Below are 22,354 nucleotides of genomic sequence, written 5' to 3'. Positions count from 1 at the left end.
CTGTGTAAAGTTATATCCACTTTTACAACTTTGTTACCATGATGACGTAATGCCGACATCCTCACTATGCCACATTTGTCACGAGTGCCTAAAGCTTATGCATAGAACTGTATATAAATAATTATAAATAAGATATAATGAATATAATAATTCAGTTACTTCAAATACATAAGCCCTTCATTATTTTATCAGATAAGTAAGGCAGTGATTAGGCCATGCAAACAGTGTTTTCAGAAGGCAATATATTGTGTATTACCATATTATTGAACATAAGTCTATCATTGGTCTACAGTCCACAACAATCCATGCACACGTCAATGTACACATGCATCAGAAGGACGCTTTTGCGGCGTGTCACTTTGGTTGCGTCTCATCATAAACTGTTTTTAGGACGCTGTGTCAAGTTAACCGTAGTTTGAAACTTAACATCTTGAGACCCCTGTATTCAGAGTTGCGTCCAGCTGTGTTTGAATGCAAGAACGCATTCATCCTCATCTTTTGCTGTGTGCTGTTGAGCCAAACCGGCTCTCTACACTTTCACTGGATGGATCATTGTTAAGTGTGGTTTGCTGCCTGTACAGCTGCTCGTTGCGCTAACTACCCCCTGCTGAATGAGACTCAGAAAATCATGAATGTGGCAGGGCGGAGGGCGGGGCCGGGTCGTGATACTACACACCTGGTCCCGTATTAGGCTAATTATGCTTCTGTGAGGTTTAAGGGCTGACTGCAGAGGGCCGTGCGGGAGAGAGAGATCGTTAGCGGACATGTCCGTCTTATGTGTGTTTATGTTGTCTTTTAAGTGTCTCATTAAAATATGATTTATATCGTCAAGCCGGTTCTCTGCAGTCAGCCCTTAAACCTCACAGAGGCATAATTAGCCTAATATGGGACCAGGTGTGTAGTATCACGACCCGGCCCCGCCCTCCACCCTGCCACAATGAAGTTTATCATTCTCAGAGAGTAGTAAATGTCCTTATAATGGTCCGGGGGCATGATTATTTGTTTAAAATGTTATTTCTTATATTAAATTGCATTGAATTACCATGTTAAATCGACAAACCTTAGTTTAAAACTGGCATCTCTACTTTATCTACACACACACAAACACACAGAATCAAGCACACACATGTTCCTTTCCTTTATTAGCTCATGCTGTCACACCAAACCTTCCTAACGACCTGTTGACAGCAGTTGCCAAAAACCTGTGTGAGTTGAGCTTAGTGTAGTGTGCGATGAACATGAAACACAGTCATGTTGACCGCGGCGAGTCTTTATTAGCTCAGCGGTGGAAATCTGTGGTGCAGCGGGAGGCTGAACCATTGCTGAAAACCACACGGGCGAGCACGGCAGGCCGCAGCTGATCGATTTAATAAAGCCATGAAGAAACACAATGTTCCTCTATGCTCTGCACCGGGTGGCTCTTTTAAACAGAGCACTCATGCGCGATACTTCAGACAGACCGACACGTTATGATCTGAATGCTTCAGTTTAACTACACATCCATGTTAATTACACTTTTAAACAGCTGCGATTTTCTTGATGTGTTAAAAGCCCAGTAAAATCAGTATGAGGCTTCTAACAGTAATTACACTTGTCACAGGAAAGACACTTTTTTTTTTTAACTTGCTATTTTTTGTCTCTGTTCTTACTGGCTAAACAGCATGAGTACATTACAGTATTATACATTTGCATTGTATTATTACATAACATTATTCAACTTCAGACACTTTCAGGCCTGTGCATTTCTAGAAAGTAAAATAACAAATAAAATAAAAAAATCACACTCATTGGTTTATTTAATTGTCTGCTACTAATAATGTCCAACAGTGTATGTGCATACATCACAGCAGATTTATATCATGAAAATGACCACCACAGTGGGAAAAATTGTATGTTTATCAAACAAAATGACCGAATTCTTTGTCTTGCTGAGGCTAATTTCATAGCTAACATTTTATGTATCCTAAATGCACACGATTGCAGCTTTTTTGCCAACATCACTTATTTCATCTCAAGCATGCTCTTTACTGAAACCTGGTGAAAAGTTTCCAATTCCGTTTTAATGAGATCTTTCATATTCTGAAAAAGAAACAGTTGAAATCTGTTAGTTTTAGTTCAAATCAACCTCTGGGACATGAAATTGCTTGAAGTTGAAGAAACACCCACACGGTGAATATGAACATGAAATCACAACACAAATAATGCATTTATGCCATACTCTACAATGTCAAAGGTCAAAAGTTTCATTTAAAAAAAAGGTAATAAAACACACACCATGTCGAAATAATTGCCAAAGCACCATTGAATTGGTTGTAGACCGTTTGTGACAAGTCATTTTAAATCATTCTAATGGCTAAATGTTCCAAGGGAATCTTGTTCCTGTCAAATATGCACAGTATGTTTCTTTTCAAAATAAGTGTGTTTTAAAAATATGTATTTTTTTAAAAGCTACACTATGTAACTTTTTTTGGTTAAAAAAATAACAGAATGTTATTAATGACAGCGTGCAAGAAAAATCCATCTTCCAAACCATGTCTTTACTCAAATACACTTTGATAAACCTGTAACAATGATTTATATTTTAGAGCTGTCAGGACCGAAAATTTCATACATATGTCATTCACCCGTGGGTGTCACGTCATATCTGTACACAGAGAAAATAAGCTCCGGCTACTGTAGCGTGTGTGTGGAAGTAACGTGAAGCTGAAAGAGAAAAACTGACCATGGATCATTCAAAACGGCAAACCTCCGGGGAAATCACCAGTTGTAAAAACAAAGAAACCCTGAACAGAGTCTACAAGCAAAAAGGGAAAGTTAACAGAGTCCGGAATAAAATCGGAATCAACATCGGCTTGGATTTTCCGAGGTGGCAACAACTCCAAGATCAATGTTTCCAATAAGTCAAAACAGCATAAGAAATGGCACGTATCTGCTCAATTCTGCCTTTTCCTTTCTTTGGTTTTTATTTGTCCATTCACTCTGATAATATGTCCTGCATCCATGTGTACACGGGTGCCTCGAACCACATTCATCCACGCAGAAGAGCGAACACATGCCGTTTTTCTTTTTTATCGGCTAGAGGGCCAAAAGTTAAATAGTGTAGCTTTAATTATGTTTGAATTGTTTGAATGTTTGAAATACTGAGTAAATAGAGATGACTACTGGACGCTTTGGGTGTCTTCAGTGTGTTTCAACATCTGTTCTGTTCAAAGATTGGTTGTTTTTGTCGATAGCACCATACAGGTATTTGGCTCCAGGGTTTTGTTTGTAAACGTGTCAAGTTTCCATGTTTGTCATTCTTCACTGTAGAGATGCTTCTCAGTTCTCAGTTATGTCATATGCTCGCTGTTTGGCATGTCAGAGCTGTCTACTGTTTTAGAGGTTCAACTTGACTTCCTCCGTAACACTTTAAACTAGAAAAGTCTCACTAGAATTGAAATTGGTCACATCAGTTTTGAGGTCTGCGCTCCGCAATATCGAGGGAAGCCCGGTTGATGCGCGCCCGCATCAGAGAGCAGAGGAGATCATTAGTGCAAGCTGGTAATGTTACACTCATGCGAAAGTGCAAATGAGACACCTTTAGCTGAATGTGAGGTTATCATAAAATCTATTCATTAAATATCATATTATCATTAAATAAATTCTATCACTTGGGCAGCCGCCGAAAAATCATTATTCTTTCTCTGCTATCCGCGACCCATTCCAAATAGACCCACCAGTTGAGAAACACTGACTTACATTTTTTTTTTTTGACTTGAATCAATTGTTTTTTTATTTTCTTCAGGGCAGTTTCTTAATCTCTTTCATGGCGGTCGGTACCCCCTTGAGTTGATGTTGGTCTCTTGTGGTTTTCAGATTACCCTAAATGATGTATTTCCATATCTGTGAGGTCTGGGGTTTGGCTTGGTCCTTTGATTTTGTCCAGATGGAAGCATTTTCTCAAGACTTACAGTGCTGTTTCTGTGAACTTCTGAGAACACAGATCTACACATGTAACCTTGAGTTAGCGCATACTCAACTATGAGAGAAATATATTCTTAATATTGAAAAATAACAAAATACAATAATTGATTCAGACAACATTATCTTTTCAAATAAAACTACACACTATGTTAACATAGACAACGGAAAGCGGCTTATTGCATAGTAGCGTTCCTGTTTACATGCACTGTATAAGCGACGTAATCTTTACTCTCGTATACATGCAGCTTGGTCAGTAAGTCATTTTCTCCACTGCAATGTAATTTAATCGTGACACTTGTGTAAATAACAAATAGCATCCGAGAAAGACTTTGCTCTTTTATTCCCTGTTGCTTCGCTTTGTTTCCAGATGTTCCTGTTTTTGCTGTTTTTGTTTCCTTAACTTTGTATCGTGACCTGCAGCAGAATTGCAATGCAATAGTGGGGTTTCTCTCTTATTGAAAACTCTGGGATTCCCCCGTTGTAAGTTAAGGAAGAGTTAAAGGAATAGTTCACCCAAAAAATTTAATTAGCTGATAATTTACTCACCCTCAGGCCATCCAAGATGTATCGGAGTCTCTTTCTTCATCAAATCAGAATTTAAGATGTTTAAGATTTCATTTCGGGCCTCCTCCTCTAAACAATGCGAGTGAATGTACTCCATATTTTTACGGTACAAAATGCAAATTTTTGTCGACAAATAAAGTTCTCTGTGACGTGCGCTGAACTATTCCTTTAACATGTAACATTGTTGTGTATACATGAGTATAGTTTATAGTGTATGTGCTTTTCCCGCTGTAATCACAGAAATGTTAATGCCTTCTGCTGTGTTTGACATGTTATTGGGCTCCATCCAATTCTCTTTTACATGATGTTTCAGAATGCTGCTTTCAGCAAAAACCCTAGAATAAACCATTTTCTTCATGTATACGTGGTCAAGCTCAGTTCTGAAGGTTTTCAATCAGTTGTCTTAGGGTACTTAGAGCACATTTGGAATATGACATGCCAAATTGGGGAAAAAAGGGTAGAACCCACCCCCCAATTTTTTGAAATTGCTCAGACAATCTCAGAGCGCTCATGCGTGCTCATTGGTTTCACATTTCGATAAGCACAGACCGATTTTAGATAAAGAACTTTCAACCTAATCTTGCTGAATTCACAGTGTGATCATTTGCATAGTAAGCGCTTAAAGGTGCATTCATTAATATTGTAGCTGGCTCTTACTCCCATCGGTACCCAGTAGTACTGGTGGTTTTGGACTCCGAAGACGTTTATCTTCTGTTTTGTTACTTTTAATCTGTGTATTTCTCCGTGTCATACTACACACAACCCTATTATGGACATTCTTGGGTTTAATCCAAATGAATTTTTGCACATTGTTGTGCGCGAGTTCTCTGCCGGCTGTTAACCATCATGTGTGCTCGCGCTTGGCGTTAGATATTGTGCCATATATCTCTGATCCAGGCCATGAGAGCTGCAGGACATACTGTAGCTTTATGTTTTCATGAATCCCTTTTGTTTCGACATTTGATCTTTTATCTAAATAAAAGTATCTTAATAAATAAAGCGTATTATTATCTTTTCACTTGCACTCATTCTGTTTGGACTGTCTGTTGTAACACAATCCTGCTGATACCATCAGTCTGGACTCTACTGTTGACTCTGGCTCCATTATTGTCTCTAGTTAGTATATTGTGTTTGTTTTTATATGTTTGGTTTGCTTGTATTGTTTACATGTACATTTATGTTTGAGCATTAGCTAAAATCACTATATAAAGTAAACTTATTATTGTCATGATTAGTGGTAGAAACTCAATGACACAGAGTGCATGAGGGGGTGACCCACTCAGTCCACTCAGTAAAAAGAATGAGTCTTCATCTCATTCTATTCAGGTCTTTGTGTAAAAAAAAAAGTGTAACTTTTTTTTTCTCTTTTCTCCCCTGTTTGGAACGCCCAATTCCCAAAGCACTCTAGATCCTCATGGTGGCATAGTGACTCGCCTCAATCCGGGTGGCAGAGGACGAATCTCAGTTGCTTCCGTGCCTGAGACGTCAATCTGCACATTTTATCACGTGGCTTGTTGAGCGTGTTAACTTGGAGACAAATCGCATGTGGATGCTTCATGCTATTCTCCACGGCATCCACGCACAACTCACCATGCGCCCTACCGAGAGCGAGAACTACATTATAGCGACCACGACGAGGTTACCCCATGTGACTCTACCCTCCCTAGCCACCGGGCCAATTTGGTTGCTTAGGAGACCTAACTGGAGTCATTCAGATCATCCTAGATTCGAACACGCGTCTCCAGGGGTGGTAGGCAGCATCTTTACTCGCTGAGCTACCCAGGCCCCTTTTTTATCCCTTTATGCTCTGAGGGTGTTTTTAAATATTTCTTGTTTCAGTGGCATACCCACAAATAAAGTCTTAACAAAAGTGCCTGGTATCATTGTAAAGAAAAAAAAAATCTACATTTTTAATAATATAGATTATGATCAATTCTGAGACTCTCAGTCTAACAAACCTTTTCCTTTTTAAATTCCTTTTTTTTTCTTCGTATTTTTCTGATTTGACATTATATATCTCTGGGTGTAAATAAGGTGGCTCTAAAAAACTGCTTTTAATTTATTCCCAATCATGTCAAATGTAGAATTCTGTGTTGATGCAATAAAGCAATCACAAGTTATAACATTACAAAAATAATTTATCCTAGTGTACAAAAATGTCACCAAGTGTCAAAAAGCCTCTCCAAACAAATAAAACATAATAATTGTATATAAAATAACTAATTACACATGCAAACACAGTAATGAATAAATGTTTGCATAGCAAAAATTTTTAGAATTGTCATTTAACAGAAAGTTTCATTCTGTGCCATTTGAGACATCATTGAGTCTGTTTCATGTGCTTGGCGCCATCTCCTGGTGGCCCTCTGTAACAGTCACTCATCACATTTCTGACCAAAGATAGATGGATGATTTTTGCACCGATCTGAACCCATTCCGATTGGTTCGGCTTAATTTCCGATGACGTCATGTGATCGAGGAAAGCTAGCCTGTTTTCAGCCAGATTGCAAGATGCCAGAAAGATGTGCTTTGTGTCAGTTAATGATGAATGCATCTGATTACATTGTGTGTGGGCTTGTTTGAAAGTCTAAGTAATGGTATATGCTATTTTATGTACTGTTTATTTTTCGTAAAGTAATAAGTGACAACGTGGAACATAAGCAACATCTGTTCACATGAAACATAAATGACATAGACATAAATAACTTAGTTATTACTTGCTATATTTTTGTATGTGAGTAAACCAAATAGACTGGTTATATTGTACTCTTTGAGAGCTTTCCAACAACATATGACACATGACTGTTTGAAGAGTTTGATTATCAAAACGGAACACTTCTGATTTGTCTGCAAATTTCAAATCACTTGTTCTGTTTTGGTCATAATGTTTATGATCATTGTAAAGTACAGCTTCTAAGCTTTCAAACGATACCTATTTTGTGTTGGTCACGACTGTAGGTAGTAACATTTTGACAATTTGTTTTTCTCGCAGGCCCACCGGCGGGCCGAACTTAGATTAAGCAAAAACGTACTTAGTGCAGCTTTAAATATTTACATCACCAGAGTTAAGGCATGTGGTACCACAATTTAGAATCAATCTTCAGTCTTTCCTTATAAGATTGAACTCGAAGCTTTGCTCAAACTTTTTGAAGTTCTTGTGATGTTTGTTTCTAAAGCTTACTCTTTGGGCAGAGTCAGTTTCACAAAGTACAGAAAACCACAGAGCTCTGACAAAACACACAGTTACTGTGTTTATTCAGTCATAAAACATTCATAGCCACTCTTCTCATGTTTCTGTGAGAGATACGTTGATCTCTTGCCTATACATTCACTGCAGGAGGGAATGATAGAGAGGCAACACACGCTTTCAGGAGTTCTCAGAGAATTCGAAGTGTTAGATTGAATTGTGAATTTGCTTGTAGCTCATATTCACCCTCTTTACTTCATGAAGTATTGTGCTTTTTAAATCCAACCCGGGAAATAAGTATTCTTACAACCAACCCATCTTAAAGCTGAAGTGTGTCATATATGTACCACTAGTGTCATTTGCTAAATGATCACTGTTTTTAAACAGGTTTCGTGAACACTCCATTGCTAGATTAACAAATAGTCACACCCCAAACTCATGCCATTGAGACACTGTTGCTCTTACTGTTTTGAAAGCTTGAGCTTTTATGCAGATTCAAGTAGGTTTAAAGCTAGTCTAGTTGATAGTCCAGCGTCACCATGCAAATCACCTCTAAAAAGATATCTTTTTCAATATAGTCTCATGATCACTTTCAACAATGTGCATTAGATGGTGAAATCGTGCAAAAAGGTACAAATTTATTCCCATACAGACCAACCAATCATCAAAGAGAATTTCAAATTGAAACAAAACAGGCATCGAATTGTATCTAGCCTCCTACACTACACTATATTTTGATAAATTGTCTGTGAACAATTTTGGTGACTCATTTCAAATTTAAGTAATAATATTAAAACCCTCGTCTCATTCAAAACCCTGAGGATTTCTTTCTGTGGTACACAAAAGTCAAGGTCTAGGGTTTGGGTTTATTACTGTACTAACTTTATGGTTGTAAATGAAGTAAACCCAATAAAATTAGGCATGTCAAAGTAAGTCAATTATAATTTTGTTATTTAATAGTTTGAATGTTAGAATGTTATGTATATTTAAGAGTGAATGTTAGCATCACCGACTCACTTTCGTGCATTGACAATAACTAATTACCCCCCTCATAAATCATCCTCACATCCAATCATGCATGTGTAACCATGGTGATTCACCAAACTAGAGAGACCGTGACAGCTGAAGGTCAAGCTGACATTTAGTTCGTTTACAGCTAGTCACATGACTTTAATATCACTAAGAAAATTGAGTAAATGCACTATGGCTCACTTTTTGATTAGTTATGAATATAATCGAGATTTTGTTGTCTGAAATGAATGTGAGTAGCGTTTGCCTGTGCCTGTGCATGATGCTAGGTTGTTCTAGGCGGTTGCTTGCTGGCACAGGTCAACAGAACCTCAAGTCTCTAAGATATTTAGTCCCTCCAGGATTTTGCTATCACAAGTATAAATACAAACTCTGCATTACTTGCGGTAGCGTGCATTTCGTATATTTTCTGATATTTTTTGGGATAAACCGTGAATATGAGGTAATCCAAATGCTTTCTCCATGTTTGACAGCGGCAAAGCAAATGCTCAAAAAGCCTGACGCAGTCGAGACATCCAACTGAACAGCCACAACGCTATCATCTCCACATAGGGTAGCCAAATTTCCCATATTAGCCTGGACGTCCTGTATTTTGGCCGATACAACAACATCCTGTATGGGACGACTATTGTCCCATATTTTAGAGACAAAATACTCTGCTGCTCTAAAGAATCTGTATCACAGAATATGGATGTGGCAGGGCGGAGGGCGGGGCCGGGTCGTGATCATACACACCCGGTCCCTTATCAGGCTAATCAAGCCTCAGAGAGGGATAAACTGCGTCGACTGCGGAGGATTGTGCAGGAGAGAGAGATAGTTTACGGACATGTCCGTCATGTGTTTTTGTGTCTTTTAAGTTTCTCATTAAAATATTATTTATTACACCAGAAAGCCGTTTAATACGAGAAAGCTGCTGAAGACACGAAAGCGATGACAGATACATTGCGCTTCAATTGATGAGTTTCCCTCTACTTCGGTGTTCCCCTGATGACCTTGAGCAATATAATAAAACCCTAATGCCACTTATGCGTTAACATATACACATGAAAGCTGCATTCTCCGACTAAAACTGTGTGTGATAAAGCGCCTTCAATCCCTTAAACGGCTGCACTCATGTTTACATGAGGTTTCAGAACGCCGCTTTCTGCACAACCCAGGATGCATGTAAACGTGGTCAAAGTCCTCACAGAATGAAAAATATATATGAAATGAAAGATATAGCAGCCTCAGCGAAGTCAAATGATGTCCACACAGCAAACTAACAATAAACTATGCTCCTAGCCACAGGTAAAGAGCTGTAGGTCCAACCACACAAATTTCCGATGCTGTAACAACCTCAGTCCTGGTCATTTTGAGAGTGGGTCACCATCAGTTAGTTGGTTTTGTTGAGGGTTCGTCAGTCAGGCATACACAGGATAAACCACATGGTGGAGTAGCTGGTTTTTCCTTCACTGGATGTAAAAAGCTGCAGTTTATTGCATATTACTTTGAATCACACAATTCATATTTTATATAATAGCCTTCTTTTTATTTATACTGTATCTTAGATATCGTATGATCACATCCTTCAGTGTTGTTGTTTGTGAAAGCTGAGAAGCATGTCAATATCGTGTTGCACTTGTTAAAATTGACAGCTCTGATTCAGTTCAGTTGTAAATGGTAATCCATGTGTGTTGGTACCGCGGTAAAGCAGGAAGTGTGAGGTAAGACTCTGGGTGAAAAGAGCAGCTTAGCTTCCACTTCATGCCACAGCGCGTCTGTATGTCTGCAAAACAGCAACAGTGCTGCCAGACGAACACAAATGTTTATGCTGTTTGATTTCTGCACTTCCTGATCGCAGGGAAAATGCCTGTGGGAATTTCTTTGTGTGTGTGTGTGTGTGTGTGTGTGTGTGTGTGTGTGTGTGTCTGTTTCACTGCAGTTATATGCTGCTATATGGACCAAACTCTAAACATAATGCAAATTATTATCAGTGCCACAACAATCGGGACATTCCCGAATGATGTTTTTCTCTGTTTCTAGAGTTTGACTGATCCTACAAAAGTTACATAAAACTCTGGAATATAAGACGTCTTGTCTTTTCACCCATTCACAATCACTTGATTCACTTGACTCTCATAGACGAACTAGGTTTTTACATTGTGAGTGATACATTTGTACAATTTTACGTGTCATTCATGTCGGTAGCGCAAGTTTAATACTAAATGGTTAATTCAGTAAAACTTCCATTTGTTTATATTAGTTAATGCATCAGGTATCATGAACTAGCATTGATCCATATATTTTTTACAGCATTTATTAAAAAAATTATTCATTGTTAGTTCATGTTAGTTCACAGTGCATTAACAAATATAATTTTTTGTTTTAAAAAATGTATATTACTATATGTTGAAATTAACATTAAACAAGATTAATAAGATTAATACATGCGGTGACACTTTACAAAAAGGTTCCATTTATTAACATTAATTAACAACATTAGTTAAACTCTGGTGCCACCCACAATTTTCACACTCAAATTTAAAAGCTCACCATTCACGCATACTGTGGTCTAATTGTAAATAAATTGGTCCCTTGTTCAGAGAACCACTCAAATAAAAAATTAAAAAAGACTCCCAATTATTCATAATAAACATTGTATGTGTTTATAATCTTACGATAAACAGAAATTTGTATTTTTTTGCCCTAACTTTGTAAACATGTCATTCTGGTTCTGTTCACTCAAACTCACCTTGAAACATCTCATTTATTCCAATATTCTCCATTACGTTCCATCAAATAGGGAACTTTGGGGCCCCCTGCTGGAGCAGCTGCCCCCGCGACCCGACTTCGGATAAGCGGTTGAAGATGGATGGATGGACATTCCATCACAATACACAGATCTGAAATATAGGTGGCGCTCTAATGTATTTTAGGTGTGTTTGTCCATAGACATTCAGTCTAATTTTCAGTTCAAGCACCATCTTTGTTGTTTCATTGACTATCTTAACCTCTGAGTGGACTAGAAGCTCAATCGAAGTGTCATTAGAAAGCTGAGGGTTTCATTTTAATGAACTAACCATAAACAATAATTTTACAGCATTTATTAATCTTGGTAAAAGTTAATTTCAACATATAGAAAACATTTTTAAATCTAATGAACTAACATGAACCAACAATGAACAATTGTATTTGTATTAACTAATACAGTATCAACAAAGATGAATAAATTATTGATCATTGTTAGTTCATATATCTAATATCAGATATCTAATGCATTAACTAATGTTAATGATTAATGGAACCTTTTTGTTAAGTGTTACCCAAATCTCAATATGGTTCAGGCCTAATTATGCTGTCTTTAGCATTCTACTGCTTCAAACAAGTCACCCAAAATGCATGGATGTGGGCACGGCAAGCAACATGACAAAGTTGAGAAAAGTTTAACTTTGTAAATGAAGAGCGACTTTTGGGAGCAATGACCAATAGGAGCAAAGACTTTGTAGTGGAGCTCACATCATCCATCTCCATAATGGAGTCGAGTGCAGGCAAGACAGAGAAGTTAAAGTTCTGTGAGCGATTTCACTGTCCTATATGATTCATCTGTGACCACATACATGGATATAATAAAACAATAGGCTAAATAGGCTAAATGCATTATTATATATCTATAATGAAGTTTTCAAAAGACATGGCCAGACGTGCAGTCCACCGGTAACATTAGAGTGACAGCAGTAGGAACGCCCACTGGCGACTTCACAGTACAGAGACTAGCGACATCAAGCGATAAAGTCACTGTGTGAGTGTGTGGTCCTTTAAGATCAGCGTTGTGTGAGGAACAAGGCGAAAAGTAGGTGTTTATACTCTTCAGGTGTTTATACTCTTGAAAGTGAATAAAAGTGATTGTTGTTGTACTGTTTGTTCATATCACTCTATGAGCAAAAGCAAAAACCACAAACAAGTGTCTGTGATTTCTTTTCTATTACACACTTTTCACTGCGAATAATAGATGTATGTATACGGTCTCACAAACATTAAATATTTAACTTCTTCTTTTGTCTTTTTTTTTTGACAGGGAACGAATCCAATATTCAACCTCAACTTAACTGGAGCAAACCCCTCCATTCTGATCATCACCTCCCCCAGCACACAAGACTTCCATGTCTTGCTTTCTGATAATCCATCAGTAATCCTTTATGTAAGTACTGGACACAAAATGTTTTTAGTATAAAGTATGTAGTATGTATAAAGTTACATTTCTGCACTTTTAAAATCTGTGATTAACTATGAAAAACAATGTGATTAATCGTGATTAAATATATTAATAATTGACTACTAGTGCAGGAACATTGTTACAAAACCTACACGCTGTTAAAAGTAAGAACAAATGTCATATTTTGCAAAAGGATGTATCCAGATCTACCTTCCTTCACTAACTGGCAATAGAAAGATAGTTATAACCACATCTATATTTAAGAGTGGAACAATTTGTTTGGCACGTGGGAGCTGTTGCCAGCTGCATGACCAAAAAAAAACAAGGTTACAGATGCTCAATTTCAGCCCCGTATGAGATGCAATTAACCTTGTTTGTTTAGCCTGTGATCCCTATGAGAATTTGCAAACGGACTTAACTAGTGTAAAATATGGATATGACAGAACACTGGAAAACAACAAAAAGCCCAGTATGAAACAAGCAGCGCAGTGTTCAAGAATGTGTGTTTTTTTCACCATTGAATCTTGTTAACCTTTATTAGATTGCTGAAAGAACAATGGACTCTTGATACAAGTGTAAACAGAGAGGGAATGAACGTTTATTTCCTTGGAAGGAGGAAAATGTAGACCCAGCCCATATGCGACTGAATTCAGAGCCAAAATATTAAATATGTAGTGTGTTCTGTTGGGATAATTTGATGGCTGGAGGGAGATGAAGAGTGGAGAAACAGCATCTGCTGTTCATCTGGAATTGTCTTGTCTGAGTACTCTTATCTGAGAGAGACAGTCAGATTTGGTAAAGAAACACACCATTTCTAACAACACTCACTCACAGTTATTCAGAACAGCACTGTGAATAAATCACTATATGTTCACTCAAGAGCATGTGATTAACCTGCACAAAGACAAACACCATCTCAAACAATTCGTCAGGCAGGGTTTAAAATGATCTTTTTGCCATTTTTAACTATGGTGAAAATAAGCACAAGTAATAATTGACCAAAATGTACCAGCAATACATACGCTGATGAGCCGAAATATTATGACCACCTGCCTAATATGTTGTTGATCCTCCGTGTGCTACCAAAACAATGCTGACCTGCCGAGGCATGGACCCTGAAGGTGTCCTGTGGTATCTGTCACCAAGACATTAGCAGCAGATCCTTCAATTCTTGTAAGTTGCGAGGTGGATCTGCCGTGGATCTGACTTGTTGGTCCAGCACATCCAAAGAAGCTCAATCTGAATGAGATCTGTGGAATTTGAAGGTCAGGGCAACACCTGGAACTCTTCATCATGTTCCTCAAACCAATTCCGAACAATGTGTGGAGTGTATCCTGCTGAAAGAGGCCTCCATCATCAGGGAATGCCATTGCCATGAAGGGGTGTGCCTGGTCTGCAACAATGTTTAGGTAGGTGGCACGTGTCAAATTGAAGTCCACATGAATGGTCGTACCCAGTGTTAACCAGCAGTACATTGCCCAGATCATCACACTCCCACAGACAACGCTTGTTGTCTTCCCACAGTGCATCCTGGTGCCATCACTTCCCCAGGTAAATGGCACACACATACATATACATGTGAAGGTAAACGGGACTCATCGGACCAGGTGACCTTGTTCTAAGGTCTAGTTCCGAAGCTTGCGTGCCCATTGTAGGCACTTTCGACGATGGAAAGTGGTCATCATGGGCACTCTGAGCAGTCTGTGGCTACGCAGCCCCATATGCAGCAGGATGTGATGCAGTGATTGTGACACATTCCTCACGTAACCATCATTAAAAGTTTCCATGACTTGTGCCACAGTAGACCTTCTGTCGGTTCAGACCAGATGGGATAGCCTTTGTTGCCCTCGCGCATCGATGATCATTGGTCGCCCAATACCCTGTCGCCGGTTTGTAGTTTGTTTTTAGTATTAGCCCTCCTCGGACTCCTCGGACCTCTGTCCATTGGTACTCACCACTGCTGACCGGGAGGACCCCACAAGCCTTGCCATTTCAGAGATGCTCTTACCCAGTCATCTGACCATAACAATTTGGCCCTTGTCAAAGTCACTCAGGTCTTTGCTCCTGTCCATTTATCCTGCATTCAACATGTTGACATCAGTGAGGGTAAGACTTGAGAATCTTGAGATATAATTCATGCATAATGTTGCAGTTCCTAATGAAGTTATTAGTAAAATGGTTATTATCAAAATTCTTTCACACCAGGAACCAGTTTTTATTTGCATTTGGCACTAGGCAAGTGTTTGCTTGGCAAGCAACCCTGACATTAGGTTTGAATATAATATCAAATGCAGTGCAATGGCAAACGGATGTTCATGTCAAGACATCAAAAAGAGAAACTACATTATTGTACAATATTTCTTCTTCTCGAGTAAATAATAGATCAGTGTTTCCAGTAATGGATTGTTCTGACTGCTTGAACAATTGGGTTTAACAAAATACTGTAATCTTCCATTCACCGTGTTCATATCTTCAGCACTAGAAAACCTTGTTTGCAGCTATTCAAAATGTGACAGTCATTGCTTTCTCAATTCTGTCTTTTATTGCTAGTTTCTAAGCTGCTTAACCAATGACATGAACAGTGTTTAAGGCAGAATAAGCTTCTATGAACGCAGAAGAAAATGCGTTTTACAATCTCAACAGTCTCTCTGTCTAAGTTGTTTTTTTCTTTCATGAAACTCTTCCTGCTGTGAGAATTCAACCCTCGTTGGCTTCTTTATTAAAGCAGCATTGTGTAATTTCTGCAGCACTAGCGTCATCAAACAGAATTGCAAACATAGACCTTGTTTCAACCAGCTTTTTTTACACTTCCCTCATCTGCTGTCCAACAAACAGATAGTCCAGTCCCAAACTCATGGCAGTGGTTGAGTCAGAGTTGTTTTGTCAGGCTGGACGGGCTGCTCAATTTTTATAGCGAACCAAAGAGACAGTGTCTACAGTTTTTGGGGAAATCAACCTATGAGTGGCTTACATACAGTTGCCTCTGCATATTGAGCTGGGATAGGAGAAATTTTTTTTGACAGAAAGATACAGATTTCAGCTTTAATACAGTACATCTGCCTGCATTTACAAATATCTTATTAGGTGACAGCAACTCAATATAATATAGCATGCGAGGATGGAATGTGAAATGTGACCATGGAATAATTGTTTGTGTCAGGAGGTTTGCCGTTTGCGGCGTCTGCTGATTTCCTGGTATTTTCGTGCAAAACAATCTCTGAAGTACGGTGCTTAAAAAATACTTAATCCAGTGAGCGGCAATTCTGTTAGCGAAAATGGCTAGTTATTGCGAAAGGTTCAAAGGAGAATGATCAGTTTCAATCTGATAGGAAGGTGGCATAAACTGAAACAATAACATGCTACAACAGTGAGTATCTCTGAATGCACAACACATCAAAACTTCAAGTGGATAATCTACAATAGAAGAAGACCATATCGGGTTCCACTCCTGTCACCAAAGAACAGGAAACAGTGTGCACAGTCTCACCAAAAACGATGATTCTCTATTGCGACATCTAGATGGTAGGATGAGAATTTGGTGTAAACGACATTAGTTAATGGACCTATGCTGTCTTGTGTCAATGGTTCAGTCTGCTGGTAGTAAAATGTTGTGTGGTATCTTTTCTTGACATACATTTGATTTGATTTTTTTTAGACTACAGCCTACCTGAGTCTTGTTGCTGACACTGTGCATCAAGGCAATTCATTCTGTTCACTCCTATTCGCATCTAATAGGGCACTTTTGGAAGATGGTGGAACAGCAGAGTCCCCATACAAATGTGCAAACAACAAATCAACAGTAACTGTATGATGCTATGAAGCCAACATGGACCAAATTATTTGATGCAGGGATATTGAAATCCATTCCTGGAGGATCAGCATCCTGTAGAGTTTAGATCCAACCCTAATAAAATACACCTTAACCAGCTTTTGAAGGTCTTCAGGATTTCTTGAAAATGACCAAAAGGTGTGCAAGAGCAGGATAGCAACTAAACTCTGCAGGATGGTGACCCTCCGGGACAAGAGCTGAATAGCTGTCATGTATTCCCTGTTTTGTCTAGAGTTCCCTGTTCCTGTTTCCTGTGTTAGTTTTGTAGTCCTTTATAGTTTTATTTCATGATTGGTTCATCCTGATTGTTTCCTCAGGTGTCCTTTGGTTTCCATTGTGTATGTAAGCCCTTGTTTCCCCTGGTTTCTTTGTCAGTCTTTGCATGTGTTGTTATGTGCTGCACTTGGTTCCTTGTGTTTTGTTTCTTTATATTCTGAGTTACTTAGTTTATCTTTTGTGTCATTAAAGCTGCATTTAGATCCTCATTCCTCTCCTGCCTCGTTACAATAGCCTTGATTTAAGGAAGTAGGGTTGTGTCTGGAAGGGAACCTTGATCTGGGAAAGTCTCACAAGAGTCGGATTTGCCTTCTAAGTTTAGGGTTAGGTTTCAACATGATCACAAAAGAAATCGACATGATGCTTTGACATGTTCATGTACCCTGAAATCAAGCAAATCTGCTGAAAATCTGACAAGCACTGTCTCCCATCAGACATTTTTCCATCCGTTCAAATGTGTTCCACTTTCCCTGTGGGGTGACTGAGCTCAATCTCATAGACATGGGTTCTGGTCCCATGGAAAGCAGTATGTAATCACGTTCACTCCAAGATATGGGGTGCTTTTAACTTCTAAAATTGTACATCCTTCCTCCTTTTTCTTGCTTCCTTTCCTTACATTCCAGCGCCACCTCCTTAGGATGCTAGAAAAAGATGCTAGGAAAGGAAACGATGATGGAGGAATCGAAGCAAGATGTAATTGTAAAAGTGAATGTCCTTGGCTAAGCTTCCCTTCCGAGTGTCATCTATGCACAGGCGCATAATCTCGAAGCACTTGCTGTTATGTTGTTGAAACTTCATTTATTAGTGTATTCATAATAAATCCTAATAATTCAACATGCATGCAATGGTGAAATGTGAATTTTTACTGTTGTGCCAGATGTAAAGAACGATGGGTATTTATTTGTGCGTCCTTGCACCTTTCTTACTGTTCACTCCGACATATGGAATCGGGTCCCATGGAAACCAGGAAGAAATCATATTCACAAGCAATTGTGTGCGCAAATCGTAAGTTGAATTTCCACTATAAATTTACATGTTTACTCTACTGATGGTTAGGTTTGGGTTTTAGTTTCGGTTAGGGTATAGAGATAATAAAATATTCATTCCTGTTGACTGTTACATAATTTACAACTAAAAGTACAATTAGCTTTTTGCCCCACCTTGTGGATATTTCAGCTGGTCAACAACACTTTAAGTTTCAGTAACTGAGAGCAGTTGTTTGTATTTTGCATTCCTGTCTCCAAATTCACAATGTAGCCAGCCTTTAGGTTTAGGGGTAGGGTTAAGTTTATGATCAGGTTTAGAGGTAGGTGAACTATAAATAAACACCATGTATAAATGATATGGCCAGGTAGTGGTTCTCAATCCTGGGCCTGCAGAACCCCAGCACTGCACTGTGCAAACTTTGATTAGCTGTTCAGGTGTGTTTGATTCAATTTGGAGGTAAACTCTGCAGAAAGGTAGGTCTCCAGGAACAGGATTGCGCACCCCTGGCATAAGTGTACCTAATAAATTGGCCACTGAGTTTCATCTGTTTATCACAACCTATTTTCCATGTAAAGGCTCACGGCCTGAACTCAGAGTAGAGGCATTGGTGGGGTGAGCCGCTCTTACAGAGTGAATCAAAAAAGAAATTTCTCGTGATCTAGTTGTTGTCGGTCAAGCGGCTTCCTGAGGTTTTGATGTGTCACATCACCCATCTAAGACAAGTCTACATTTCCTCTGACTCCCTCCTTATCTCCATTGTGTTCTTTTATTGGTTTTTGTCTACAAAGCATCCTGTCTCTGTATTTCCATTATTCTAAAACCCTTACTCATAAAACAATCTAATCAACCAGAGGTATTCCTTCCACAAAGACCACTGACTGCTTATGAGATCTGTTGACTAGTTCTCCTCTTGGTATAGAAGCTCATACATGGTTCTCTGTATGTTGCAGTATTGAAATATTATCATGCAATATATGTAGTCTGCACACTTTCAAGGTTACTTTTTCATGATAAGGATGGGATTGTTTGAAACGTTGGGGGCAATCTCAAATATAGGGCATTCCCAGATTTTTTTTTTTAGATATATATATATATATATAATAGAGCAAGTTAGAATCATCCAAAGAGCATCTTGTGTGCTTCCATTGAAAGCAAGGAAATCAGACGTCTGTATACTCGATGTCAACATGATCAGTTTCATTATTTTGCTTATTAGTGGTATAAAAAAGTACAGAAAGTCTAAAAGTACTTTTGGAGAACAATGTTCTATTTGTCATATTGCTGTTCTACATCCATTGTTTTGCTTTTACTCTGTGTTCGTGTTCTGCTATCTACACTGCTTATATAAATACAATATGCATATATATATATATATATATATATATGTATGTATAAATATAATAGCACTATATACACTGTATCTCTCATTTACAATCCCCCACCAGGAAGAAGAAGAAAGACTGTGGCTCCAATGGGGTTGTGTAATACCGTAGATAATCATTTTACTATAATAAACATTTATTTTCAAGCGCTTGTCTGGGTAGAAGAAACAGACAGACAGGGGGTTAGTTTCCACACTGATTTGCGAATACGGTGACATGCTTGAACTTCAACACAGTCTCATTCATCTCAGGGTAAAGGTCAAACACTGCCATCTAGGAATTCTAGAAGCAAGTGTCCGACACTTCCTCCATAATCACTAGCCTTGAACAGAGCCAAGAAGATGTTATGAAAGTGTTATGAAAGATTCAAGAGATTGTTAGAGGCATATGTAATTTAGCACAAAACGAAATATTCGTTTAGGACAGTGGCTCTCAATTTGTTTAAAGACCCAGATTTTACATTTGTTATAAAATGCAGACATATCATAGTGACAGAATTCTTTATTATACAAAAGTAACAAAAATGTCCTTCATGTTGAAATGTATTATTATCTCCATGAACAGCATAATCCCCAAAATATGCTAAATTATTACCATGACATAGGCTGAATAGGAAATATTGACAAATTTGGTTTCTAAATGTATCTTTTGATGGTTTTATGCTCTCTGCAGCAAATAATGAATTGTCTAAAACACACTTTAATCTACAGAAAGCATATTTATCCTCATTTTTGATGAACATGTCCTATACATTTAGTCAGTATAAGTCATATTCTTTCATTTTACTGTGACTGAAATGGTATATCATTTTAGTTTGACAAAAAGAACATAGATTATTTACAAAATATATATATATATTTTTTAAGAAATTGTAGCAAACCAAACTTTGACCAAATATTCAAATATTTTTTTAAATGTACAAGCATCCAATTTATACTTATATTATACATTCTTAATATATAAATAATGAATACCTTACAAATAGCATATCATTAATATACTGAAGTATTATCAACTTTTTAGTAGTGACTCTGTTGTGAATTCCTCACGCTTAGACAGTTTAGGATACTGCGTTAACATGTAGCACATTTTTAAGCAAACTACATATTCACAACGGAAATGACGCATTCTGACTAACGTGTAATTTAGTTTCACCTGTTCCTTGACATCATTGTCTGTGCAGATGTAAGTTGTAATATTACATTTATGTTGTGGATATAGTGATAAAGTGAGGTATTTAACCTGTTAGTAAAGTTCATTGTACAGGTGTTCAGCAATGAAATCACCAACATATTATGACTAGATTATTTCAAGTCAAGTCAAGTGGTTTTTATTGTTCAATACATCATATTGTGTTAAAGTGCAGATTATTGGCAGAATAGTGATGGCTCATAGCTTGATCCTTTTGGGGCTCGAACCAGCTTTAAACTACACCACAAAAACAAAGGCTTCTTTGTGGAAAATCTCGCTTGTGTTGTTTTACCAGTTCTTATCCTAAAAGGAAATTCTATCCATATATTTTACAGGTTACAAATGGAACCTCAATAAAGTTTATACGACCAACTACTGTTGAACCTGTACAGAAACAGGTCGCCACATCTGCAGAGGGAGATTCTGGACTTCTGAAATGGGCAACAGATGAGTTTACAGGGGTCACATCATTTACCACAGTGCGAGACCCCATGACCATCACTTTCACAAGGATAAAAGGTAAGATCATTCTCTAAATACAAATGTCAGCACTCTGGTCTTCACTTGCATTGATATATTCGACTCATAAGATACATTATCAAAGATCTAAAATATTTTAAAATTGTACTTAAAGAGTGAAAGACCAACATCTTTCTAGATTCACATCTACCCACCAGTTGTGACCTGCAGCTGGAGCTACCATCAAAAAAAACCCTGATTGAGCTGAACACATCATCTAGTGATCTGAAATCATGTTATAATGAGCATCCTGGAGAAAAACTGCACATTATCAATATTCCAGATGATGTCAGAATAAGGTATGTCCAATACTAGATACGTAGATTTGTTCTATAAAATGTTCAAAGTGGGCTCATATTGACTGATCCAAACGCAATGGAGATTAATTTGTTAATAGAATACTTGAGAGGTAATGAAATGCCAAATGTGATTGAAATGGACAGAACAAGTTTACCCTTTTCTGAAGTGCTTATAACTGTTGTCCCAAACACTGATGAACCAAAACATTATGATCACCTGCCTAATATGCTGTTGGTCCTCCGCGTGCCACCAAAACAGCACCAACCCGCTGAGGCATTGACTCTACAAGACCTCTGAAGTTGTCCTGTGGTATCTGGCACCAAGACATTAGCAACAGATATTTCATGTCCTGTAAGTTGCAAGATGGAGCTGCCATGGATTGGACTTGTTGGTCCAGCACATCCCATAGATGCTCAATCAGAATGAGATCTGTGGAATTTGGAAGGCACGGCAACACCTTGAACTCTTCATCATGTTCCTCAAACCATTCCTGAACAATGTGTGCAGTGTGGCAGGGCGCATTATCCTGCTGAAAGAGGCCACTGCCATCAGGGAATACCGTTCCCATGAAGCGGTGTATCTGGTCTGCAACGATGTTTAGGAAGGTGGCACGTGTCAAATTGACGTCCACATGAATGGCCGTACCCAGGGTTTGGGAGCACCCCATAAGACTTTCAGAAACGGCCTCCAGAACGTTATACTTTGCGAAACGATGACAAAAGGAGTGTGGATGTGGTCTTAAGAATCTGATTTTTCAGTGTAGTGCTTTGCATTAATAATTTGCATTATTTTAATATATCAAATATACTTTCTTTCAGGAACGTGTCTGTGCATTTGTCAAGCGAGTCTTGTGACAAAGTGGTCTTGAGAGGTCCACCGGACACTCAGTGGAAAATCCATACAAATCATGAAATCAGATTACTGGTGAGAACTGT

The 22,354-nt window shown here is 38.3% G+C and overlaps 1 protein-coding gene across 2 annotated transcripts in view; it reads left to right on the top strand.

Moving 5' to 3' along the window:
- LOC127624016 (endoglin-like) overlaps positions 1 to 22,354 on the top strand; it is a 60,627-nt gene that overhangs the window by 25,513 nt on the left and 12,760 nt on the right. For both annotated transcript variants that reach the window (XM_052098614.1, XM_052098623.1), the window contains exons 4-7: positions 12,798 to 12,920; positions 20,936 to 21,119; positions 21,259 to 21,418; positions 22,238 to 22,343. In XM_052098614.1, the coding sequence (XP_051954574.1) occupies positions 12,798 to 12,920; positions 20,936 to 21,119; positions 21,259 to 21,418; positions 22,238 to 22,343 (573 nt within the window). The remainder of the gene's footprint in view (positions 1 to 12,797; positions 12,921 to 20,935; positions 21,120 to 21,258; positions 21,419 to 22,237; positions 22,344 to 22,354) is intronic.

The sequence above is a fragment of the Xyrauchen texanus genome, chromosome 3, assembly GCF_025860055.1.
Source record: "Xyrauchen texanus isolate HMW12.3.18 chromosome 3, RBS_HiC_50CHRs, whole genome shotgun sequence".
NCBI classification, from domain to species: domain Eukaryota; kingdom Metazoa; phylum Chordata; class Actinopteri; order Cypriniformes; family Catostomidae; genus Xyrauchen; species Xyrauchen texanus.
Note: the sequence above shows the minus strand (reverse complement) of the source record. Positions and strands in the feature narration are given on the sequence as shown.